At 44.9% G+C, this 27,092-nt stretch overlaps 1 protein-coding gene across 3 annotated transcripts in view; it reads right to left on the reverse strand.

The window, feature by feature from the left end:
* Window positions 1–3,258: 3,258 nt before the first annotated feature.
* ARHGEF3 (Rho guanine nucleotide exchange factor 3) overlaps window positions 3,259–27,092 on the reverse strand; it is a 207,100-nt gene continuing 183,266 nt past the window's right edge. For all 3 annotated transcript variants that reach the window (XM_027767068.1, XM_006165351.3, XM_006165350.3), the window contains 6 exons: window positions 25,350–25,446; window positions 25,115–25,191; window positions 17,324–17,581; window positions 11,010–11,180; window positions 6,517–6,703; window positions 3,259–5,469 (listed from right to left, as the gene is read on the reverse strand). In XM_027767068.1, the coding sequence (XP_027622869.1) occupies window positions 5,117–5,469; window positions 6,517–6,703; window positions 11,010–11,180; window positions 17,324–17,581; window positions 25,115–25,191; window positions 25,350–25,446 (1,143 nt within the window). In that variant the 3' untranslated portion in view covers window positions 3,259–5,116. The remainder of the gene's footprint in view (window positions 5,470–6,516; window positions 6,704–11,009; window positions 11,181–17,323; window positions 17,582–25,114; window positions 25,192–25,349; window positions 25,447–27,092) is intronic.

Genomic DNA, 27,092 nt, shown 5'->3' on the forward strand with positions numbered 1-27,092 from the left:
GAATTACTATCATCCCCAGCAAACAAACAATGCAAGAAGAAAAAAAAAATCAATCCAACTATGATAACCTCAGAGTCTAGAGAAGACAGTCTCACTCGGTAAGAACAGGGATGCTCTAAGTATAGGAATGATATAGAAAAAGGAAAAGCCTTTACCAATAAGAACTGAGAGGGGACGGGGGCTGGGCGTTGACACAGTGGTATGATAAGACTCTGTGAAGCTGATCCACAGCATTGGTAGACTCGCCCGAGTACACCAGGCACGCCTGTGTCCATGACCAGGCCTGACTGAGTCGGAGGTGGACCACAGCATCATGGCCCTGTTGTAGTTGCTCATTCTTGCTCTCACTCATGGAAGAAATAAACTTAAAAACCAACAACAACAAAAAAACTGTGACGGCAATTGTCTCAATTTCATAGAAGGGCTAGAAGAGAAAGGTGAAGAAATATCTCTGAGGATAGAACAAAATATAGCAACATCTAGGGAAATTAAAAATAAGAATAAGGAGCAAAACTATTTGAAAATTAATCTAGGAAGTAAGACATGGCATCCAGGAGGTTCATCATCATCTCTCTCTCAGAGTTCCTAAAAGAGAAAATACAAATTTGTGAGAAGCAAATATCAAACAAAAAATTATAAGAAAAAAATATCCCAGTCTCTGGATTGAGAAGAAATGAATCAAAAACCAACCCAAGTGAAACTGAATGGACAGGCATTCTCTTCACCAAATTTCTTTTTTTCCTTTTAAAGAATTATTTAACTTTTATTTATTTTTATTTTATTTGACCAGAGAGGGGCAGAGAGAAAGAGCGAGCGAGAAAGAGAGAATGAGAGGAAGCAAGCTGCCAGATTCGGGACTCGAACCGTGGTTGGCCATGTAGGAGTCCAGCACCCTTAACCACCACATCACCTGCTGGCCCCATCTCTTCACCAAATTTCTGAGTGCTTACGCTTTTGGAAACTTAGTTAAAATTGGCCATGGACAGAATGTGAAGCAGAACAGCTTGTTCACCAGGAGAGTGGGCTGTAGTTTCCCATACTCACAGTCTGTAGAGACAGGATGGTGGTTATTACGAGTTTTGCATTCTTAGCTGCTGGAAGCGGTGCCAGAAATGGAAACGAATGCAGTCAGTGGTGGTGACCACAGCCCAGAAGCTGAAGCCACGCTCTAATTGTGGACCAAGTGCTAGTTGTGGCTCTTTTCACTGTGACTTTTCATTTAGACTGTAAGGATTACATATAGTTGTAAGACACACCGTGAAAACAGACCGAAGAAACACCATTTCACCCTCAGTCGTCTGTACGAACCCACAGATTGTCAATATTAACTTTGTCTAATGTAGCAGGAAAGAGACCATCTCTGGGGCCAGCCGGTGGCATAGCAGTAAAAGCTCTGCAAGGCTGACCCGCCTGGGAAGGTTGTGGGTTTGTGTCCAGAGACCTCCCTGAGCGTGCCAGGCACATGTGGGCCACGATCCAGAACTGGCTAGGCTAGGCTGATCTCGAATGTGGCATCAAGACCCTGTTGGAGGTGCTGCCTCTGTCTTTTCACTCAAGAAAAAAAACCCTAGTCCTCTAGTAACAACGGTCAACATAAGTACGGGAGTGAAAAGTGGAAGGGTTATCCAGAGTGACACTGAGTAAGGATAAGACAGACAGAAGGACGGAAGAGGGAGGAGAACAGCGAGTTTTCATTTGGAAAAAAATTGGGACTTAACATATAAATATGTTAATATCTCGCCTCATCTGGGAGTTGATAGTATGTTAAATAAAACCGTGAAAGTTAATTATAAAGACAAAACTGACTACAACCTTATTGGGCTAATGAGTTACTGAAAATGCGCTACCAACAGATGAGAACTGTTTAGTCTTAATCTGAGAACTACATTTTGCAGAAAATAAAGTCATTTTAATGTAAAAAAAGGATTTCAAAGTGAAATTTTGCCTTTTTTTATTTAGCATTGAGTTTTTCTTTTTTCTTTTTTTTTTTTTGAGAGATTTTTGCTATAGGGCATGTGTACTGATCAGAGACACAGAGAGAGACAGGGAGATAGAAACTGAGAAATCCCCTGGGCAATGGCCATGACATAATCCCCTCTCCTCCTTTCTCCTCTTGAGATTTTGGGCATGCACACACATGCACCCGGTGTGAGTTTCAAGCAGCTGGGTCTGGACAGACACGTGGAAGCCCAGCACCACAACCACTATGCCGCCTGCTGGTCCTGTTAAGATTTTATTTTTTTTTTAGAGGTTTTTGCTATAGGGCGCGTGTGCTCGCCAGAGAGACAGAAAGCGAGAAATCACCCCCCAGGGGGGATGGCCATGCCTCTATCTCCTGCTCCTCCATTCTCCTCTCGGGATCTTGGGCACGCATGCACACGTGCCCAGCGTGAGTTTTAAGCCACTGGGTCTGGGACGCGAACCACGGTCGACTACGTGGGAGTCCAGCAACATAGCTAACTGCTGGTCCTCCCGTTAAGATTTTTGACATAGGGCACATGCACTAGCCAGAGGGAGACATGGAGAAAGGGAAAGTGAGAAATCACTCCCCCAGTGGGGATGGCCACGCAGCAAATCTCTTCTACTCCATTCTCCTCCTGGGATCTTGGGTGGGTGTGCATGCACACATGCCTGGCGTGATTTTCAAGCTGCCAGACCTGGAACTTGAACCACGGTCAGCCATGTGGGAGTCCAGCACCTTAACCACCATGCCACCTGTTGAACTCACAGCCTCAAGGTTTTCAACAGTGACCTAAATACCAGTGAGATTCAACACTTCTTTTCTATAAAAATAAGGACTTATCGCCTGACTTTATACATAGTATGGATTCAAGGTCGTTATTAAAAGTAAGTGAGTAAATAGAAAATGGTTGAAACAATAGATCTTAGAAATGGGAATTCTGCAGAAAGTTTTGTTAGACCAAATCAAAGCACTTATTTCTTTTTTATAGAGCTATTTTTTATTTAAGTTTATTTATTGTCATTATTTTATTTTTTATTTTTTTTGAAGTTGACCAGAGAGAGACAGAAGGAAAGTGAGAAAGAAAGTCGCCAGGTCTGGGACTCAAACTGCAGTCAGCCATGTGGGAGTCCAGCCGCCTCAACCACCACACCACCTGCCAGTCCCAAAACATTTATTTCAACCTGTACCCTATTTTAAAGTTTGTACTTGGGTACCACACTTAATTTTGGAAAGAACCTGCCCCAGGAAGACAGCTGAAATTTGATGTTTGTAGGGCAAACAGTGTTCACAAGAAAGACGATATTTTAATGTAATTTATTTGAAATGCTTCCAGAAAAGTTTAAGGCCATTATACAAAAACATTCATTTTATCAAAACATTCATTGACTTTCTTCCCACTGGCCAATACTTGACAAACTCTTTCATCAACACATTGGCCAAAGTGTCCGATGGCTCCTGCAAAGAATGATTCAATTTTCTTCACCATCAGATGGCTTTTCTTGGCTTTCTTCTGCAGGAGGTTCACTGACTTGCAAAATCAGTAACAACTTGAGAAACGAAGCCATTTTAAATAAACTTGTAATAGAAAAAAATTCACCATGTTTCAAATCTATAAATACAGAAATATGTTTTACAGGGAAAGGTTGACCACAATATTTTTTGCTCTTGAAAAATAATAAAGTAATATACTTTGTCTTTATATGGATAGATCTTGTCACACAGCTTCTCTGAATGCACATGACTATGGACATAATAAAATGACATTTGTATTTACTGCTTTCTTTTCTGTAAACTTGAAAGACTCCGAAGACTTAAAAAATGTTTTTGGCAATAATTTAGGATTACTACTAGTGCTGGTGTGGGTATAATTTTACACAGCTCCTCTTAATATTTACACTTTCAGGGAGCTTTTTCGGTATTTACTTAACTTTTTTTTAAGGTCTATACCCCACCCTGAACTGTATGTAAATCAAGGCTGGAAAAAGAGGTTACTAGTTTGGCTAGCTGATCCTAATTAATCAGAGTTAATGAAATCTCTGGAGAATGTAATTATGATTACAACACAGAACCAGAGATGGCTGAAGGATGAAACAAAAGCAGAGCAGGAAAACTCAAGGCTCTGGCCTTTCTCAGAGGCACTAGGTACTTTTCTCTTTTAATGGTTCTCAGAGCAGGCCCTGAGGAAGTGCTTCTTAGTCACAAAGTCTTCCTCGCGTGTGTTCATGTAAACAGAGGCGCTGACACAGTCCGGGTCTCTGCCTCACCATGGCCTTTACGCTAAGACGGGGGTGGGCCTAGGCAGACGAGACAAACGAAGACAGGGCATCTCAGTATCCTGGAGGGCTTTCCCGGGCTCCTGGGTGCTCGTCTCATGTTTTAGGCTAGAAATGGCTCTCGAAGGTAAGCCACCAACTAAGACAGACCCTTCCTGGTGCCATGCGCCTTTCAGCGAAAGGTTTAGAGTTTGCAGTTGCTTTCGTTCCGGCCCTTTTTGAAGGCCAGCCTCTCTCTCCTAACAGGTTATTGCATCTAACTTGCACTGGATTTGAAACTGCAAAGTCCAGACCACGTGTCCTCCATCGAAAATGAAGCCTTCAGAATCCCCAGCGATGTTTTCCCACTTTCTCTGGTTGAGTAACATCCTACCAGTTTCCCTTCAAGCACCGAGCGTTCCAGCTCTCCCTCCAGGGCCATCCCAACACATGGGCGACTTCCTCGTAACCCTGTTGGCAAGGCCCTCTAAATTCCGTGCCTTCTGCTACTACGCCAAAGAGCTAGAAGAGCACTCAAGGAGCTTGGGAGGAAGGACTCTTCAAGCAATCTACATAAAACAGTAGTTTAGAGATTCTTTTTCTGTTTTTTTTTTTTTTTTTTTAATCCAGCAGGACAATTGAATGTAATTTGTTCAAGTACCTCTCCATCCATCCAGACATGTGTGAAATACAATACAGGATAACAGTGGCCACAGATTCCAGCTTACATTAACAGGTTGATTGGCAGTTACAGTACTAGGGACACAGGTAGAGATACAAGAGACTGAGCCGACACAGTCACAAAAGTATTAAAAAGTGCTTCTCCAAACCGTTCCGTACGTGGAATGCAAATACTGTCCAGGTAAGACACAGGGCTCCTTCCGGGAAGCGCACACGCCGGTCAGACGTTGCTCTCCACGTGCCTGCCGCTCCCGCAGGAGGAGTCTGTCTGTTCCATGCGCTCGCAGTCGAGGCTGACCTCGCTTGTGTCCATACTGCAGTCTGACTCGCTGTCTGACTGGTCCATCTGCTCAAGTTTCATCTCTCCCTGTGGCTCCCTGCTCCCCGTGGTGGGATTTAGGAAGGGTCCCTCGGTGTCAAGCAGCCCAGCCTGCCCGGCAGCACACAGAACTGTTTCTTTGGCTTGACGAATACAGTTGAGCCACTGCTGTTTGTTGAAGGTGTCATTGGCTTGTAGTGAATGGGTCTGACTTTGGGATCCATTTTTGAAACTGACTCTGAAGAAGTTTTTAACTAGAAATGAAAAATACATGAGGAGAAAAAAAAGTCAATGGCCAGGTATTTCCCCAGGGAAAAAACAAACAATCAAACAAAAAAAAAAAACCAAACCACAGGTAGACACTAGCCCGCCAGTACCCAAGGCAGAACGGCTGATTACGAAGTGCTTCCCACTGACCAGAACAGCTCATCTCTGCCTACACCCACCAGCACCCAACTCGGGTTGACACTGAGAGGTCTGGCTCTCAGTTGCCCTCAGGAGACCCTAGAATACTTAGTTACCAAACCTAGCTACTTCACAAAATCCCTTGGGGGAGCTTGTTAAAAACACTGAATCTTCAGGCCCTACCCTTAGAGATCGGATTCAACTGGTTTAAGATGGGTCTGATAATCTGGCATTTCAACAAGGGCCCTCAACTAGCGTTCCTTCCAGGGCAAGAAGCTCTTTGTAACACCAAACATGCCCATGGCTGATCAGTCAAGCGTATCTGTGCCATCCAATAATGGAGAAAACACAGAGCTATTTTAACTGGCTGCATTTACAAACGAGATGACATTTTAATTACCTCAGCAGAAGCTCACATGCATTTAAAAAATGGTAACACACAATAGGGAAAAAATGTTAAAATCTAATAGAATGAACTGACATTTAGTGGGCTGCATGTGCCACATGGCAATGCTGTTCATAGAAGCATCTGCAGTCAGTCTCCCTGCACCCGCCACAGCCCTCTGGGAACCACTATGGAACCACGATGCCCATGACGACAAGCTACACAACTGAGGCAGAGGCGGCCCAAGGTTTCACTGTAGCCACTTTCGACTAGAAGACAAGCCAGGTCCCTTCCATTTAGGCTCCGCCCTTTGACCTTGGGCAAGGGCCTGAACTCCTCTGTGCCTCAGTGTTATTCCTAGGAAACCGGAGGACACAGGAACCACAAGCAGTAAGTGAAGAGACCGCAGTGGGACGCAGTCTGACTCCAAGGCTGTGGCTCCTCTCTCTGCTCCAGCTCTGAACTCTCATGACCAAAACCGTCCCCCAGGTTAACCAGCGGCTGCCCGTACTTCTCTCGTTGTTGCTGAATGCGCCCCGCAGGGAGCCGCCCAGCCTCACTTCTCCATCCTGCAGGTCTTCCAGCAGGAGGTCCTTGACGGGGATGGGCTGCCGGTACAACTGGTAGCAGAGCTGCTCGTTGTGGGTGACAGCTCGCGTGATCACGAGCACTTCTTGGAACAGGAATACATGCAGTTTCTAGAAGAAAAGAATCCATAGGATTTCCCTAAGCAACACTGGAATGACCGGATGATCTGAGGCCCTCCTGTGACTAGAGGTCCCAGTACCAGGTTCACACTGGACTACGGACTTCTAGGCCCAAGTCTGGCTCCAGGACAACAGGGGGGGTCTGAGGCATTTCCAGACACAGCCTTTGCCTTTCCTACTGCAGCGCCTCCTAGGGACCCACGGGAGAAAGACTTTCAGCCTATAGGCACCTGCAGCCAGGGCTGCCAACTCCAGGGGCTCTCCTCACACCGTTATTCACAACCCGTGCTGACACACAGCCCCTGGCTCCATCAGGAAGACATGAGAAACGGGGAAAATGGAGGGTAATAAGGAAAGGAAGTTGGCACTCTCCTGGCTTTGGTTTATATTACCCAGTACGATACTAGGAGATCGAAATTAATGATAGTCTATAAAACGACGGAGACGGGCACAGTAAAGCCTAGTACTAATCTTTGCTTCTCAACCGCATAAAAACACTTGTTCCTTCAACCGCGGAACTGATTACAGCTTCGTCCGCAAACTCCGGCTCAAACACTGCTCATTCCTGATGGAGACAGAGATGCTGCCACCACCACAGAGAAAGACAAAGTGTTCTTCTCGGCTACGTTAATCAGAACCTCGGTTCTCTGGAGAGGTCAGGCTTAAAAGGCAGATGACGAATGTGTATGTGTTGTGGGCGAAAAGGAAATCTCGAAGGTGAAGGGCTCGTGAAAGCAGGTTTGCTGGGTGGAGAGTAAATCAGCTCCACTGAGTTCTCAGGGCCAGACTCTTCTCTGGCACTTTGGAAATGCTTAGGAATTAGAGTGAGAATATCTACAACTTTACAGCTAAGATATGTTTTCCCTTTCTTTTTTATTTTTAATTTGCCAGAAGGCACATTGGCGAGAGAGAGAAGGCGAGAAAATATGGGTTAAGCCACAATCCTTTCTCCCTCCTTTCGGGATTTTGGGTGTGCACACACATGCGCCTGGCATGTTTCCCAAGCTGCTGAGTCCGGGACTTGAACTATGCAGTTGGTCATGTAACATCCAGCCACCCAACCACCATGCCACAGGTTGACCCAGTTCTGGTTTTCTGGGGCAAATATTTGGGAATGCCAACCCATGAGTCTCAAAGGAAGACCAGAGAAAAACCCAGTTTAGAGTCTTTATTTTTTTTAAGAGAGATTTTTTCTATAGGAAACATGTGCTCACCAGAGAGAGAAAGAGAGAGAGAGAGAGAGAGGAGGAGAGAGAAGGCGAGAAATAACCCCCCCCCCAAGAGGAATGGCCACGCAACAATCCCTTGTCCTCCACTCCCCTCTTGGGATTTTGGACACACACACACACACACACACACACACACGCATGCCAAACCTTGAGTCTTAAGCCGCTGGGTCTGGGGCTTGAACTGCAGCTGACTATGTGGGAGTCCAGCAACATAACCATTACGCCATTTGCTGGTCTATGTTCCTCAATTTAGAATCTTGATTGGGGCAGGAGTACATTCAACCTCAGCAGATAACTCTATATCTAGGAGTAAAGAAACCTATAGATCTTCCACCCCAATCCCACCATACATAAGCACACAACAAAAACTACAGAAACAAAAAAACTCAACCAAATCTTGGTTGGTAGAAATAAAACATATATTTAAAAAGATTGTAGAAAGAGCTGACCCCATGGCCTAGTAGTTAAGGGATATGCTTGACTGCATAGATTGAATCCTGTCCCTGGGCAGCTTAAAAAACAAATTGGGCACATTTGCGGGCCTGACCCAAATCCAGAAAGATGGTGAAAGGAGAAGGGATTGCAGTGCGACTACACTCCACTAGGGGGCGCTTTCTTAATATTCTCTCTCTAGCAAAAAGGCAGGTCCCTAGTCAACACACACATCTTCAGGCAGCGGCCATGACAAATCTCACCACCCCATTGCCTCGCAGCACCCCTGGGATCCACAGCAGTGCTGATGAGGACCATGACTTGTTAACACTGATTTCAAGGAACATTTCCAAGCCTGCTCAGTTCAGGCTGAAAGGGTGTCCTTTCAATGATCAAAGCTTTATGAACACTATCTACTTCGGGTGTCATCCCAAGGGTTGGCTAGATACTGAAGACGTAATACAAACAAAAGGGAGACCCTCTCTTCTATGGCTACCTCAACACAGAAATCTAAAAAATATACAGAGAAAGTGATCCTTTGATATCCACAGGGGAATCATTCCAGGACTCCTGAAATGACCAAAATCCTTGATGCTCAGTCCTTTACATAAAACGGCACAGAATCTGCATATAGTCTATACTATAGACCGCTCGTGTACTTTAACTCACCTCTAGATGACCTAATACAATGTAAACACTATGTAAATATTGCTATACGGCATTTTAAAAATTTGCATTATTTCTTATTCATTTAATATTTTCCATCTTAAGAAGGATGCAGAATCTGTGGAGACGAAAGATGAATTTGTATATAAATACCCACAGATGCACATATATTCATTTCTGCTGCCTATACATACATAGAGCCTTGGGAGTTGAATAAATTTTGAACTCTCATATGCCTTTTTTTTTTCTTTTTATTGCCAGAAGGCATGTCTGATCACCAGAGAGACACAGAGAGAAAAAGAAAGCACCCCCGCATGGGGAATGGTCATGCCACCATCCCTTCTCCATTTCTCCATTCCCTCGAGTTTGGGGGCATGCATGCAAACATACCTGGTGTTTTTCAAGTTGCGCCAGGATTTGAACTGTGGTCAGTCATGCTGGATCTGCTCCCTTAATCACTAAGCCAGAGGGATGGCCCTTTCTTATCATTTAAATATAGCCTTCCTTTAAACAACTAGTATGCATCAGGTTCTCATAATAGGTTCTGGGGTTTAACAAAGCACAGTGCCCACCCTAAAAGAACATGCTATAATGGAAGATATTGACAGAGAATTACCACCTACTGTAGTAAGAGGAGAAACTTTTTTTTTTTTGGAGAGGTTTTTTCCATAGGGCGCATGCACTTGCCAGACAGACAGAGAGACAGAGAGATAGAAAGTGAGAAATCACTCCCCAGGGGGGATGGTCACACCACAATTCCTTCTCCTCCATTCTCCTCTTGGGATCTTGGGCACGCACGCACACGCACCTGGCGTGAGTTTAAGCCACCGGGGCTGGGATGTAAACAGTGGTCGACTACGTGGGAGTCCAGCAACATAGCCATTACGCTAACTGCTGGTCCCGAGGAGAAATTTCAATACCTAGTCAGGAATAAATGCCAGGATATAGAGCATCTACAGGTCAGAGCTAGATATGCAGTCAATGGAAGATAAGATACTACTTAAAAAAAACAACAATGGTGTAGCAGACGGTGTAGTGATTATGTTGCTGGACTCCCACATGGACAATTGTGGTTTGAGTCCTGGACCCAGCGGCTTAAAACTCACACTAGGTGCATGTGGGTGTGTGTCCAAAATCCCAAGAGGAGAATGGAGGAGAAGGGATTGCAGCATGGCCATCCCCCAGGGGGTGATTTCTTACTTTCTGTCTCTGTCTCTCTGGTGAACACATGCATCCTACAACAAAAATCTCTCTCTCAAAAAAAAAAAAAAAAAAAAAAAAAGAAAGAAAGTAAGTCACACCCAGTGCATGTGCATGTATGCCTGAGATCCCAAGAGGAGAATGGAGGAGAAGGGACGGCAGTGTGGCCATTCCTCCTAAAAGGATGATTTCTCACTTTCTCTCCTACTGTCTGTGTCTCTCTCTCTTCCCAGTGAATGCATGCACCCGAAGGCATACACTTCTTAAAGCCCCCAAAAATCCAAACAAAAAAAAACTGGTGTTAAAACACTAGTCTGTGGATAGGTGTCAATCTACAGGAGAGAAGAATGAAAAGAGTTTCTCATAAAGTTAATGTGTTCAATTTAAGGGCGATTTGCTTTTCTGAGATCGAAATCTGTTAACGTCCTATGAAAAAAACAATCAAAGTGGGAGATGTTAACTTGCAGATTTTGTTTTGGGAAGGTCATGATCAGACAAAATAAAAAGCTGGTGGACAAAAACTCTTTCTGAAATTGTACTGGTCCACGACATGAAAAGATTGAAATTCTTTTTTATGTAAGGGATGTATGTATGTGCATGTGCGTGTGTGTGTACAATCCAGAGATCTAACAGACACTGAAGAAGTAACTATTGTTTGAACAAACATGACCCTACATGGGAAAGAACAGAAAGAAGGGGTTTAGCATCAAACAGATGAAGGTGAGAGAAAGCCAGGGTGAGCTCTCTCGCTCAGGAGAGGAAGTACTTACCACTCCCCTGTTGTTCTTCAGCTCACCATGGCAACACAAGACTCGGGAGCTGTCGATCAAGGAGTCTTTCTGGCCTTCTTCCAAGTAAAGAAGCCGCTCTTTATAATAGCGGCATTCAGATTCCCCAGTCTTGGTGTTAATTTCGGCCACAATTCCCTGAATGATGTTTATCTGCAGAAACAAAGAGGAAAATAAGTACTAGGGAAAGTAAGCACATCATCCACACCAACAAGTCAAGAAGGTCATCAAGACACACTCGGGTCTCATTTTGAGATCCTGTTATCTAAGTTGCTGCTTTGGGAAAAGGGGGAAATGATCTCTCTCTCTCTCTCTCTTTAATTTACCAAAGGGCATGTGTGCTCACTGGAGAAACACAGAGGTAGAGAGAGAAAGTGAGAGAGCACCTCCCATGGGGGACAGTCAAGCTGCAATCCCTTCTTTCATCTCTCTCTCATTTCAGCATGTTGGACACCTATGCACATGTGATTGGCTTGTTTTTCTAGCTGCTGGGTCTGGGATGTGAACTGCACAGTTGGCCAGGTGGGATCCAGCTGCCTTAACACGATGCCAATAGCTAGCCCAATAAATGCTTTTAATATACTCTATCTAGCCTCCTATACCCATACATACGTATCATACAGACATGTATATATGTATTCATACACAGATAGTTGCATTATATATAAAACCGATATTGATGTATACTTCTATCCAAGTGGAAGACACACACATAGTCGCTGATGTGTAATTCTCAACTACTGAGCTCCATCCTGCACACTTCTTAATCAGGCTCACAGCATTAAAAATGCAGGCATAGGGCTTGGCAGGTGGCATGGTGGTTAAGGGCACTGGACTCCCACATGGCCGACCGCGGTTTAAGTCCTGGACCTGGCGGCTTGCTTTCTCACTACCTCTCTGTCTCTTTTACTCTGTCCGTCTCTGGTCAAAATAAATAAGTACATAAAGTTAACACAAAGCAGAATGCAGAAGTCTAAACAAGGAATAATCTCTGGGATGTAAAAGTTAGTTTCCAGGTCCTTCTTCATGGACTTGACCTGATGTACGGAGAGTATTTGTACATGGGGTGTGAACAGATGACTCGGATATCATTTTAGTGACAAAGCACAAATGTTTTATAAAGGACAGAGATGAGAAGGAAGGAATGAAAAGACACTAGGAGTAGTGTCGGAACAGTCTGTGTATGTACATTCACGCTCATGACTAGCACGTGGAAGTGAATAACTCAGGGACAGGAAGATTTCCAAGTGATAGGGAATGTAATGTCATTAATAAAAAAAAAGGCAAAACAAGAATAGGCACTAAGATGCAATCAGTGGGTATTTATTCGAATGTGTTGTTCTTGCATTACACGGATAACATTTTCTAAATGTCAGAAAATACGAGAAAGCAAAAAAGTGAGAAATGAGTTGAGCCAAAAAGCACAATGACAATGATCAAAGGCAAAACAACGACTTCCTTAGCGGGGTCCTCTGGTCCCTAATACTGAAAAGACTGACAGCTCTTTCAGGTGGAAGTAACTGCTTTTGTTTTTGAACTTTGCCAGAGTGGGTGTGCACTTGCCGCGAGGTAGAGGTAAGCATCCCCCTCCCCCCTGTGGAAAGGTCACGTCGCAATCCCTTCTCCTCCATCTTTTCCTCCTTCCTGGATTCTGGTCATACAAGCACACACACCTGGACTCTTTCTTCAAGCCACTGAGGACAGGATTCAAACCATGGTTATCCATGTGGGATCCAGCTCCCTTACCTACTAGTCTACAGGGCCAGCCCTTGCTTTGTTTCCTTATTCCTCCCTTAATTTTCGGAGATGACTACTCATTGTTACTTCTTATTTTTCTCTTTGTTCCTTCCTCCCTCTCTTTCTCTGTTATGGTGGTCATGCCATATTCTCTCTCCCCCATTCTCCTCTAGGGATTTTAGGCATGCACCCCCGACCCCAGGGCTGGTGGTCATGCCATATTCTCTCTCCCCCATTCCCCTCTAGGGATTTTAGGCATGCATGAGCGAGCACCTGCTGTGTTTTACAAGATGCTGGGTCCAAGACTCAAATGTATAGCCGGCCGTGCCGGATCCAGCTACTTTAACTACCGTGCGGCCAGCTGGCCCATTTTGCTGTTATTTTCAAAACAGAAAAGACACTTCACAAAATATATGAAGACTGACTCATCCTTTAAAGTAAGTTAACTTGTGTTTATTGACCACCTGTTCAGTGTTAGACTAGGTCGTAGCACTCAAAGAAACGGGAGAGGGTCTCTGCCTTCCAGAAGCTTAAAGCGTGAGAAGTATCTGAGCAAGTATCTCATGTCTACCATAACTTTTTACTTCCTTACATTTTTTAAAGAATTATTTTTTTATTTAACTTTATTTATTTACTTATTTTTAATTTGACCGGGATGGGGGTGGGGGTAGGGGAGAGAAAGTGAGAAAGCAAGCTGCCAGGTCCAGGATCTGGACAGCGCTTGGGCATGTGGGAGTTCAGCACTCTTCACCACCGTGGACAGCGCTTGGCCATGTGGGAGTTCAGCACTCTTCACCACCGTGCCACCTGCCCGACCCCCTTACATATTTTTTAAGAATTTTTTTTGCCTTAGAGTACATGTGCTCTCCAGAGAGAAAGAGAGACAGTGAGAAGGAAAGTGAGAAATCACCCCCTCCCCCCAGGTGTATGGCCATGGTGCAATTCCTTCTCCATTCTCCTCCCAGGATCTTGGGCACACACATGCACGTGACTGGTGTGAGTTTCAAGCTACCAGGTTCGGGACTTGAATCACAGTTGGTCATGTGAGAACTCAGCAATGCAACAGCTGCACCATCTGCTGGCGCCTACATTTTTAATATGTGGTGGAATTGTTGTTTTTAAAGACTTCAGCAAGAATTGCGGTGGCTTTATCTTATCAGTTAATTATTCTTAGATACACCGGGGTCAGCTAGCCTTCATCAATACTGGAACCAATTTTCTGCGTTTCCTGCCGATCCAGGAAACAGAAGGAAGATAAAAGCATAAAGATGTGCTCATTTCCTAATTCAACTACGGAACTGAGCCGCGGGCATAACACATGAAGATTAATGCACTCGCACGCACAGTGCTTCCTTACGCAGCTATGGCTGCTTTCAAAAACTGCTGCTTTCTCTGCTGTTCGAAAAACTATAGAGACAAAAACAACAGAAATAATAAGTCTTATCTTTCCACACTCTATGTATCATTTATAATAGTAACTCTGGGTCTGCTTTCATTCACTAAGTATGTTCTGCATCTATACACCTGAACTTCATGAGGGTCTTCTTTTTTCTTTTTTTTTGGTCAGAGGGCACATGTGCTCACCAGAGAGATGGAAAGAGAGAGAGAGAGAAGGGAGGGGAGAGAGAAAGCACGCCCCCCCCACTTCGCTTCCCATCCCGTTTAAATGTTAGGCATATACACACATATATATATATAGTATATATAAAATAGAAGATAGAATATATAAAGTAGAAGATAGAAGAGCTAGGAAGCTAGGAGTTGCAAATTAATTACAAAGCCCCTTATCCAAACTTAACTTCTGAAATGTCTTAGCTTCAAATTCTGGAGCAAGATGATGTTTTGTTTGGGTTCTATTGGTGAACAGTAACTGTCTTTTAAAAATCATAATTTCTATCCTCGAGATCTTTCTACTGACAGATCCCCCACAAGAGGGATGGCCATGCCACAATTCCTTCTCTTCCATTCTCCTCTCAGGATCTTGGGTACACACACATGCACGCACCTAGAGTGAGTTTCAATCTTCTGGGCCAAGGACTTGAACCACAGTTAGCCATGTGAGAATCTAGTGACGTAACCATCACAGCATCTGCTGGTCCCAATTTTTAAATTTATTATTATTATTTTACAGGAGTTAGGGAGCAGTGGTAGGTAGGAAGAAGGGGTGGTTTTCAGGACCATTTTCTGGCTGAAACAATCCCTAGAATTTAAAACAGTCAACAATGAGTTCTCTGAATACCTGAGCATTCAAAGTCCAATTTTAAGAAGTCATTTTTCGGGGAGAAATTTCTATCAACCCTCAAAACACTATTAAGAAACACTTTACAGGGGCCAACAGGTAGCATGGCGGTTGGGGCACTGGACGCCTACGCTGGCTGACTACAGTTTGAATACTGGACCTGGCGGCTTGCTTACTCACTTGTCTCTCTCTGCTGAGTGCATGTACCCTATAGCAAATTAAAATAATAACAACAACAACTAAACTAAAACCAAACTTTATGGGAGCCTGTGGGTGGCACGAAGGTTTAGGTAACAAGATCCAACATGACCAAATAAGCAGTTTGAGTCCTGGACCCAGAGGCTTGGAAAACAGCCTGGGTTGTGGGTGAGTACCCGAAATCCCTAGAGGAAAATGGAAGAGAAGGGATTATGATGTGGCCTGGGGTGCGGGGTGAGGTCTAACTTTCCCTTTCTCTGTCTCTCTTTCTCTGGTAAGTGCACATGCCCCATAGCAAACTAAACAAAACAGAGAAAAGAAACACTTAATAAAGATGTGGTCATCTACACACTACATTAAAGGCAAGACCTTTCTTTACATATACTCAAAGGACTGAATGCAATCTGCTCTCTCTATGTGAAAGCAATTTCCTTAACATGCTCTAATTTTCATAAATTGCTCTTTTCATAGGCAGCAAATGTATTCGGGGACCATTTCAGTCAGGCAGCATTGGCACAATGGATTTTGTGTTTCCCAAACATTCGCACTGCGCCCAAGAGTACCGGGCTAGATATTTCTGCTCATCTAGGGTAATGCTCCAAGGATTTTGAAGGAAGGGGGGAAAATGTCTGTGTCTACACTGTGCAAATGGGCATTTTGCAAAGATGGCAAACACGGGCACATTATCTTTAGGCACAGAGCTGCCCAAACGACTCGGGGCACATTCAGCTCTTGAAAGTAGCTGCACGCGTCATGCACCACAGCAGCCGTTCCTGACCCATCCTTCCGTACTGCGAACAATCATAGTCTTACCTACCCGCTTTTACGTTCGCATGTTAGCTCACTGGGTGTATGTTGTTTTATTTTTTTATTGAGAGGAATATTCTTTTACATTGCATATTTTAAAAAATACGTCTTTATGGTGAAACTCTGAACAGGCTTGTGTGGGCTCCCAAAAAGTAATTATTTAGAGAAGCTAGAGCTCTCTGTTGTTTTTATCCCAGCAGACCACACACTCGCTGGGATGAAATATGGAGAGGAGGAACTCTATCACGCTCTTCTCAGTAATAAAAACAGACATGATGAAGTGAGCCAGGCCTCCTCCCCGCTGCCTACGTCTCCCATCCGTGCCGGATCGGGGGCCTGGTCTGTGCGTCAGGCCTGTCACATACATCAAACACACAAGGAGTCGGGAGAGTCTGTCCTCATTCTTCTCTACCCTGGGTATGTGGACGCACCCAGTCCGACTGTGCACCCACGAGGCCCCTCCACAAAGCCTGGCGACCACACAGCACTCTGCAGTTCCAAAGGCAGCGGCTAAAAGAAGTGGTCAGGCTTTAGAGACTACATTGAACAGCAACCCCATCTTGCTGCCTCTGGGCTTGGGCAAGCTATTTAACTCCTCCAACCCTCACCTAGAAAACGGGCCTAAGGTAATCCTGTGGCCTGTTAAAACAGCTGGATCCCACATGGCTGACCACATGGTTCGAGTCCTGAACCCAGTGTCCGGAGAAACAAGATGGACATGTATGAGTGTGCTCAGAATCCTGAAAGAGGGAGAAATAGAGGACAAGGGGTTGAGGCGTGACCAAGCCCTCCGAGGGGTACTTCCCATCTCTCTTTTCAGAAAGCACACAAACTCTCTGGCAAATTAAAAAAAAAGAAAAAAGAAAAACTATGGTCCTAATAGGACTAGCTATCATATGTTGTTCAGAGGATTAAGTTAGATTCAAGTTAGAAGGTGAGCATATAAAGTCGATTTGGTAGGTACCCACCCACTGTCAGCGTTGTGATGGCTGTTGCTGCTGTTACTACTTATTACACCCCTCTCTGGGAGAGGAGGCAGTCTGCTCAGCGGGGTCAAGGCTTCTGATTCTCTAATTACCTATAACTTCTAAGGGGCCGTAGTCTGTGTCTTATGCATTTTACAGGTTAGGCAACTGAGGCAGAGAGAAGAGAAGCAACTTGCAAAACCAAACCATGGTCTCCATGGTTGATGGCAGCACCAGATCTGAAACCCATGAGTCTCATGTACCTAGGGACTCTACCATTAACCCCCGGACCCAGCCCGCCAGCCATTATGGGAGAAATAGCAGAGGAAGACAGAAAGAAACAAACTCACAGCCTCTTCCAAGTGCTGCTGATCTGGGTTGTCGTTCGGCGTGTGCCTCAAGATTTCCCGGAGAAGCAGGGGATATTTCACCAGACGGCTTCTTGGAATATCAAGGAAATTCCAGAGGTCTAGTTTGCGGCTAAAGGGGGATTCTAAACATCGCTGTAGGAAATCTTGGACGCGGTGATCTTGTTTTTTGTGGTCCAGGAGAGCTTTGGCGGCCACTTGATTGCTGCAGTAGCTGTCGTAGGAGCTTAGACAAGGCAGCTAAGAAGGAAACAGAAAAAGGAGGTTAAAGTATGAAAATAATTGCGTGCTGAAGTGACCAGCTACCACCTCTTGTTGGAAATGAACAAACATCTAACTGGTCTCCAGGTTTGGCCAACATTCCTTTATTTGAATGGCTGGAGGAAACCGGTACTATCTTCAAAATGGCAGTCAACGGACAGTTTTCTTAAGCTCTTGCTTGCTTTCACAGAGTTGTTCTATTTACTTGTCTGTTGTTATGTTCACTTTCTTGATTGCTAACACTGTCATAATTTAGCTTGTGATTCTGGCCAATGTAAGCTAGAAATGATAGAACCAGAATGACTGGGTGTGGCACGTAATCCAGAATTTTCCTAATCTCCCCAAAGTATTTAGTAAGGCAAAAGCCTTTTTTTTTTTTTGAGAGGTTTTTGCTATAGGGCACATGTGCTCACCAGAAAGACAGACAGAGACAGAGAGACAGAAAGCGAGAAATCACCCCCCAGAGGGGATGGTCACGCCGCAATCCCTTCTCCTCCATTCTCCTCTTGGGATCTTGGGCACGCACGCACACACGCCTGGCATGAGTTTAAGCTGCCAGGTCCGGGACTTGAACTGCGGTTGACTACATGGGAGTCCAGCGACATAGCCATTACGCTAACTGCTGGTCCCTCAAAAGCCATTTTTTAAAAGAATTATTTAACTTTTTAAATTTATTTATTTTAAATTTGATCAGAGAGGGACAGAGCAAGAATGAGACAGACAGAGAGAAAGTGAGAAAGCAAGCCACCAGGTCCGGGACTTGAACTGTGGCCACCTGCTGACCCCCATTTTCTTAAGATTTCTTTAAAAATTATTCATAAGAAACTCTCTAGAAGACTTAGTGGCAAGGAGTCAAGACTCACCAGGGAAGTCCAGGCCTTCACTAAGCTTGGAGGAACCACCTCGACACTAGTTTAAGATGACCTGATTCCAAGATAGCTTACCTATAAAGGGCCTCAAAGAGTTAAAGCAAACATGTAATCTATTAAAAATCAGATGCACAGGAGCAGCAGGTGACATGGTGGTTAAGAAGCTGGACTCCTACATGGTTGACTGAAGTTCAAGTCCTGGACCTAGCAGCTTGAAAATCACGCCAGGCACGTGTATTTCCATGCCCAAAGTCCTGATAAGAGACTCGAAAAGGGATTGCGGCATGGCCATCTCCCCAGGGGGTGACTTGTCACTTTTCTTCTCTCTGTCTCTCTCTTGTGAGCATACAACTCCACAGCAAAAATCTAAAAAAAAAAGTCATTTCCCTCTCTAGTTAATTCTTTAGTTATTTCCGGAACTACCGGGTCACTAGAAAAGTCACGACACACTTGTATAGAAAAACATATGAAAATACATCATGACTTTTCCAATGACCTAATATTTTGAGTAGAGTAGTCCTATCATTTTTAGGAACAGCTCACAGACATTTGTTTGGGATATTTCCCATTTGGAGAAGAGTTTTATGTATTGCTCTGTTTTGTGTGCTTTTGTGGCAAAATAAATTAATAATAATAAAAATAAAAATAAAAAAATAATAATCAGAAGTACAAAGCATTTATAAAAAATCTTTTAAATTAGCTCTGACAGGCTAGGAACAGTTTTTGGCTATACCTAATGGTTAACATCACAATACCATGCCAAAAACAAATTAAGCTTAAAGACTTTGGAACATTTCAACTCCATTACTTTCGTTCCAGGAAGATGCTAATTTTCCGGCCAGGTCCCATCAGTCGTGTTGGGCAGATACCATGTCAGAGGCTCCCTGGCAAGGGCTTTTCACCCCCCTTTCTACTCCTCTCCCTCTATGGCCCCGGAACTTGGAGTCTTACTGAGAGGGCTATTGGCCTCTAGGACGTTACCAGAGGTGATAAGATGTGGCCAATGACCAAGATGCATTTGTCTCCCACCCTTGGACTGTGAAGACGTGTTCACCACTACATCTGCCCTGCGGAGGGAAGTGGTGCAAGAAAGCAGCGAGAGCATGTCTTTCGCTTTCACATCCCCGATGCTTTACACTGGCCTACTATACAGCAGACACTCCAGGGTCGTGTTTGGGATGGACACATAAATGAACGTTCAATGGATCAGAAGACCAGGCAACACGTGATGATTTAGAGACATGGTTGAAAAATAAGGTGTGAAAACATCTGAGGGTTTAAAGAGTCTGTTGCTTCTTTTACATCTCTTATTGACATTACTTTCAGTGACTTAAACCAAAAACAGATACTGGAGAAGTAATGTGGTAAAGGTCACCGTTGGGCCCGTTGGTGGTGCAGTGATAACGCGAACACTCTGTGAAGTTGACCCACGTGGGAGGGTTCTGGATTCACATCAGAGACCGTCCTGAACATTATGGAGGTGCGTGCGCCTGGGACCTGGCTGGGGCTGGATCTTGATGTGAAAGTCTTACTGGGATGCCTTTCTCTCTTGCTCAAAGAGAAATGAGAGAGAGAAAAAAAACTCCAGAAACCTTACAGAAAAAGTTCTCTGTTGAGCTTAACATTCCCTGGAAATGTCCACCTTCCTTACATGTTATAAAATACTTTTGCGGGGAGGCAGCAGGTTGCATTGTGGTTAAGATGCTGGACTCCCACATGGTCGACTGCAATACAAGTCTTGGATCAGTGACTTGAAACCACGTGTGTGTGTGTGCGTGTGTGTGTGTGTGTGCGTCCAAAATCCCAAGAGGAGAACGGGGGAAAAGGGATCTTGGATCCAGTGACTTGAAACCACGTGTGTGTGCGTCCAAAATCCCAAGAGGAGAATGGAGGAAAAGGGATTGTGGCATAGCCAATCCCCCTAGGGGGGGTGATCTCTCATATTTCTCACTCTATCTCTCTCTGTGTGTCTCCAGCAAGTGCATGCGTCCTATAGCAAAAAATCTCTCTTAAAAAAAAACTCCGGAAAAAAACAAAACTTCTCATATGTTAAAAAGAGCTACAGAAATTCATTTCCTCAGTCTTACGTTGGAAAGTAATAACTGGTGCGTGTGCACATGCGCACGCACACGTCCCAGATGTGCTAATGTAGCTTGTAAGCTGGACTTACAGAGTTAATGGAAAAGGCCTCGGGCCCTCTTAGTTTCATTTCCCCTTCCTCACCTCTTGAGAAGACCTGGAAAAGCCCACTGCTGTCTAACGGAGACACGAATCAGCAGGCACTGTCGGATGTAAACTAGCAAGGAACCCGACCTCACGGCCTGGGCCATTACTCGCTCTGATCCTGCCGCCTGCTGCCATGGCAACCAGATCAGGCTCAGGTCCTGTGTTCACACCTGACAGGGTGCTCATTTCCTGGGCATGACCTAAAAGGCTGTCTGCTTCAGCCTGTGGCTAGACAAAAACCACAAGGAACTTTTAACTACTGAATAGACAGGGGTTGGTTCCTAAATCCATACACACTCACATTTAAAACAAGAGAGGTGGAAGTGGAGTGATTTAATAGGACAGACTTTGGAATCAAGGAGAGTCAGGTTCAAAGCCTAGTTTGGACAGCTGCTAAACGGTGACTCTGCTAAGCTTCAATTTCCCCACTAACAAAATGCATAGACTGATGTCCCTCCTCCTTTAAGGTATATAAAAAGCATAGCAGAGTTTGGCTGCTGGGTAAACAAGGAGTACTAGCCGTTATTATTATAATGGGGTACTTCTATTGAAAAACTGTGTTTCAGAGAAGCAACGCTACTTGCTTAGCTGGAGACAAAACTAGAGTCTGATGCTTTTCTTGCTCCACTCCATCGCTCAAAGTTCTGAGCTCTTTCCTATCTCTCCAAATAGATCATCGAGAATTTATAAGGGGTCTAGCCATGGTGGCACAGGCAGTAGGGTGCTGCTCTGCAACGTGGGAAGCCATATGGGAGACCATGGGTTCAGATCCCAGGTCAACCTGAGCACACTGTGTGTGCCCAAATCCTGGCTGGCTGGAAGGCTGCTGGGTTAGGGGAAGGATGCTGGGTGGTGTGATGAGCCCTGGTCAGAGTGTCTCTTTCTCTCTCTCATGAAAAAAATGAAATAACTAGAGGGGAAAAAAAAAAAAAAGATGAATCAGCCCCATGGCCTAGTGGTTAACGGAGCCACATGGCCAAATGGGGTTCAAATCTCAGCCCTGGAGACTCGAAAAATGGTCAACTGTGGTTCAAATCTCAGCCCTGGAGACTCGAAAAACATACCAAGTGTATGTGTGTGCATGCCCCAAATCTCGCCAAGATGGAGAAATGGAGGAGAAGGGATTGTGGCTTGACCACCCCTCATTCGGGGGGTGATTTCTCCCTCTCTCCTCTCTGTCTAGCAAACACATGTGCCCTCTGGCAACTAAAAAAATTTATAAGGGGAGGGAACCCGGCGGTGGCAGTGTGCTTTGGTATATACTGCTGCTTGGTAGGCAGAGGCTTCATGGGAAGCCGGGCTCAATTTCCAGCCCACCCTAAAAGGCACTGTGGTGTGAGCCTATAGCTCCAGCTACGGGGGAGACTGAGGCAGGAGGATCACTGCATACAAGTCTCTGTATTAAAGAAAAAAAAAAAAAAAGAATTTGCAAGGGAAATATTTTTGCCATCTTTAGAAATTCTATCTCCCTAACATTGTAAAAAGAGAGAACAAATCTACTTTTCTGCTTCCATGTGCCCTCTGTCTTTGGAATTAAAATTTAATTAGAACCCAAATTAACACGAGAACTTATGCCTTAAAGGGCTTATAAATTATTTGATTACTGAAACAATCTTAGCGCGGAGATCAGTCACTTGGAAAGCTCTTTCTTGATGATAGGGAAGGCGGACTCACTCGGATCAATCCGTTCCTGTTACTGAGGGGGGCACTGACCTCAGCAACCAGGCTAGTTCCCTGAAAAGAAAAGGAAAAACAACCCCCAAACCCTAAACAACCACTCTATTTAAAGTCTTCAAAGTAAAAGTAATTGATTCATTCTAAGGTTAAAAGGACTGGCCAGAGCTGTGTCACTTGGGAGACTCACTTGTTTAAAAGGGTGTTTTTCACTTTTTTCCTTTGGGGGAGAAAAAATAAATCCATTTTTCATGGGTCGAATGGGCTCTGACTTTTCTCATTCAAAGTCCACTAAGATGTTTATGTAGTTGTGTTAAAAAGACCAGAACTCGCACAGATGTACCCCCTGGTTTACAGCTCCCACTCACGTGGCCACAGCTGTAGTTAGAAGAGGGAAATAAACAAGGGCCATTCTCACGAAGCCTGATAACAACGGGTGAGTTGTTCAATTTCAGGCACTCTTCAAGTTGCAGGTCTCCATGGGTGCCTGAAGGGTCCAGACAGCAGCTCACAGGGCCACAGTTCCTTTGAGAATGTATGGAAAAGGACTAAACACCGCCCCAGAGCAAACCAGTTTCCTAATAAAAAGTGACGCAAAGGGTTTATTTCAGAAAGAAGATAATAAGGTAAATGCCTCCAATTTTACCCCTGGCACAAATTTGCATATGATGTTTAAGGAAAACCATGTAGCTTCTTTTATAGTGTCACTTCATCACAAACAGACCGGTCACCCCCTGCGGAGTCTATCGTGTGGCCTGACTGTCCCCACTGGATTCCCCTCAAAGCAGCCCACAGACTCAAGCCATTGAAGAACACTGAGGAAGACCCTCTCCTCATTTCACTGTCTCTGTCTCTACTGGGCTGACTCTGTATGAAGACATTTCTTTGTGGGCTGAAGGAGCTAAAACATCTACCGTGGCTCATACGCAAATGAAAGTCAAAAATGTCAGAGGAACGATCTCTCCTAAAATATTAAGGCCCATTTTCTAAATTATTCATGTTAGAACATTACTTGCCTTTCAGATACCCTTGGGATATTTTGGCCTCCGAGCTAAAATTGACTCCTGAACTAAAGCTGTCTACGTATGGAACTCTCAAAGTTTCTTGACCAAGGCAGTAACGGAGAAGCATGCATTACCAATGTTACACCTTTCTGCCCTGAACGGGCACTGAAAGGTTTTAGGAAGGTTAAAATACAAAGGTAAGGGGATAAAGAGAACTCGCTCAGTGACAGTGGGATTTACAACCAAACAGTGACGTGGCTTCCAACATGTGCAGTTGTGGTACGCCTGCCTATTTTTTCTGGTGTGCAGTGTGGGTCAGAGGGATGAGAAACCCCCTCCTGTCTAGAAGATATCATCCAGCGACCTGCTTTAGAAAACACCGGGCGCTGTGGTAGAAAACTCCCGTGCTCACAGAAGAAAACAAGGATGTATACAACAAGGAGTGGTGGGGACTATGGCAAAATAGAAACTGCAGTGTCTTGTCCAAAGTAATTAAACCAAAGAACACTGCGATGCACCCAGTAAGACAGGAACTCAGCCCTAGGCCACACAGAAGAGGACAGCTTATTTCTTTAATTAGTAACTCCTGCGGAGTTACTTAGGATCACCTCTATGGCAAATATTAGCAGCATTTACTTGTTTATAGAATTATACTTTTTTTTTGGGGGGGGGAGAGGCTTTTGCTATAGGGTGTGTGCGCTCGCCAGAAAGACAGAGAGCGACAAAGAGATAGAAAAGCAAGAAATCCCCCCCCAGGGGGGATGGCCACGCCGCAATCCCTTCTCCTCCATTCTCCTCTTGGGATCTTGGGCACGCACGCACATGCGCCTGGCATGAGTTTAAGCCGCTGGGTCCGGGACTCGAACTGCGGCCAACTACGTGGGAGTCCAGCGACATAGCCATTAGGCTAACTGCTGGTCCCATGGAATTATATTTTGACCAGGAGATTTTTTTATTGTAAAAAAGCCCACATAATCGTTTTTTTTAAATTGTTTTTGCCATAGGGTGCAGGCAGTCGTCAGAGAGAGAGAGAGAGAGAGACAGACAGACAGACAGACAGTGATCCCCCATCCCAGGGAGGATGGCCACACTGCATTCCCTCTGCCATGCTCCTCCTAGGATTTTGGGCACACCTGCATTCGTGCCCAGAATAATTTTCAAGCCAGCAGGTCCAGGACTCAAACCGCAGTGGGTCATGTGGGAATCCAGAGGCATGACCACTAAATTACCTGCTGGCTCCAAGGCCATGTTATCTTTAAATGCAGGAAATTCATAATTGAAAAAAATTATTTTCATGCTTGGAAAAGAATTTACATATAATTATAATTTTACTAGAAGTAAAATTTTAAGTTTATTTATTTCTTTCTTCCATGAGTGAGAGGGGAAGAGAGAGAGAAAGAAAGAGAGGAGGGGGATAGGGCACCCCAACAGGGTCTGAGACTGTGATCCACCTGCAGCCCCTGTCAGCCACAAGATCTGGGCCCATGTGCACGCAGTGTACTCAGAGAGGTTTCGGGACATGAACCCAGAACCTTCCCATGTAGGTCAGCCTTGCAGAGTGATGCATTTTACTGCTGCCCCACCAGAATTTTGCCATTGTGTTTTCTTTATGATGTGAAACCAGTATTTTCCCCCCTCCCTCAAAAAAAAAAAAAAGAGAAAAAAAAGTCTAGCTAAACTAAAATTCCACTTCAATTACTGAAATTTATCTTCAGCCAAGAATGGAGAGCTTCTCTTACCCAGCCCACGAGGATGGGACCCACGTGTTCAGTCGAGCCATCGGGCTTCCGGACGTCTCGAAGCTGACTAAGGAGTTCTGGCAAAAAACAAACAGGATGTTTACTTTGTCAGGTACCTGAAGCTGAACAGGGCTGGAAGTAGGTTCTGAGTTATTCACAGTCTTACATAATCCCTGACTCTTAGACAACGCGATGAAGGCTACACGTCACGACTCGTATTGGGACAGCGGTATACCTTCGTGTAGAGGAATGAGAGAGTCCAGTGTTCCAAAAATTTGATTCAGCTCTTGTTCTGTCATTATGGAGAGTTTCAGCATGGGGTCATGATAGGCCTGCAGAGGGAGGGCAAGAGATGGAAGCAAACATTTAAACCAGGAAGTAGGGAAGTGAGTTGTCTCTGCAAAGCCTCCTGAGAGCATCCTATGCCAGAAGGAGGGGGTGGACTTGGCTCTCCCCAGCAACTGGCATACTGCTGTGGAAAGAGAAGGAAAGTGAGAAAGCAAGACTCAAGGTTTGGGACTCACACCATGGTTGGCCAAGTGGGAGTCCAGTGCCCTCAACTACCATGCCGCTTGACTCCAGCTTTGGGTCATTTTGATGCAGGAAGGAGGAGGTGGCCATCAGACCTGGGTGATGTCTCCCAGAGATAAATGCTTTCTCTGTTCTCTTTCATTTCTTTCTTTCTTTTATTTTTTAAAAGAATTCATTTAACTTTATTTTTACATTTTTGACCAGAGAAAGAATGAGAGCAAGAGAGAGTGAAAGAGAGAGAAAAAGTGAGAAAGCAAGCCACCAGGTTCAGGACTTGAACCACGAGTGGCCATGTGGGAGACCAGTGTCCTTAACCACCATGCCACCTGCCAGCCCCTCTAATCTCTTTCATTTCTGTCTGCCTACAACCAATTTCTTGGCTCTATCCAAGCAAAGATTGGATGGCTGTCTCTCAAGAATGCTAGAAGTAAGTCTTGAGATTGACAGGAAGTTGGACTAAGGAACTTTAAAAGAAGAGGGCATCCAGAACCAGCAGTTGTTGTAATGGCTATGTTGCTGGACTCCCATATAGTTGACTACAGTTTGAGTCCTGGATCCGGTGGCTTAAACTCACACTGGGTGCGTGTGTGTGCGTGCCCAAGATCCCAAGAGGAAAATGGAGGAGAAGGGATTGCGGCATGGCCATCACCCCTGGGAGGTGATTTCTCTCTTTCTTTCTCTGTGTCTTTCTCTGTCTTTCTGGTGAACACACATACCCTACAGCAAAAACCTCCCCCCCCCCCAGAAAAAAAAAGAGGGCATGCTTCTGACCCCGTGACTCTTTGAGAAGGCTGTGAATATCTGGTGAGTGGATTTCAGCTTCCAGCTCTTAGAGTCGGGGTGGGAGGGTCACAGAAATAGAAGTGCTTTTTGCTTTGCTATAGGGCACATATGCTTGCTTGGGGGTGGGGAGGAGAAAGAAAGAGTGAGAGAGAGAGAATGAGAATAAGAATCCTCTGGGGGAGGTGGCCATACTGCAAACCCATCTCCTCCCGTCTCCTTTCTGGATTTGACACACACACATGCCCAGCATGATTTTCAAGCTGCGGGTCCGGCACTCAGGCTGTGCAGTTGGCCATATGAAACCCAGTCACCTTGACCTCCATGCCACCTGCTGGCACTAGAATGGAAGGTTGTTTTTTTTTTTTTTTGAGAGGTTTTTGCTATAGGGCGTGTATGCTTGCCAGAGAGACAGAAAGTGAGAAATCACCACCCCACCCCCCCCAGGGAGGATTGCCACGAGGCAATCCCTTCTCCTCCATTCTCCTCTTGGGATCTTGGGCATGCACGCACATGTGCCCGGCATGAGTTTAAGCCACCATGTCCGGGACTTGAACCATGGTGGACTACATGGGAGTCTAGCGACGTAGCCATTACGCTAATCGCTGGCCTCTAGAATGGAAGGGTTTTTGAGAAAGGTTTGCTATCAAGAATACCTGCTATGGGC

This window comes from Tupaia chinensis, unplaced genomic scaffold, assembly GCF_000334495.1.
Source record: "Tupaia chinensis unplaced genomic scaffold, TupChi_1.0 Scaffold143906_1, whole genome shotgun sequence".
NCBI lineage: Eukaryota > Metazoa > Chordata > Mammalia > Scandentia > Tupaiidae > Tupaia > Tupaia belangeri.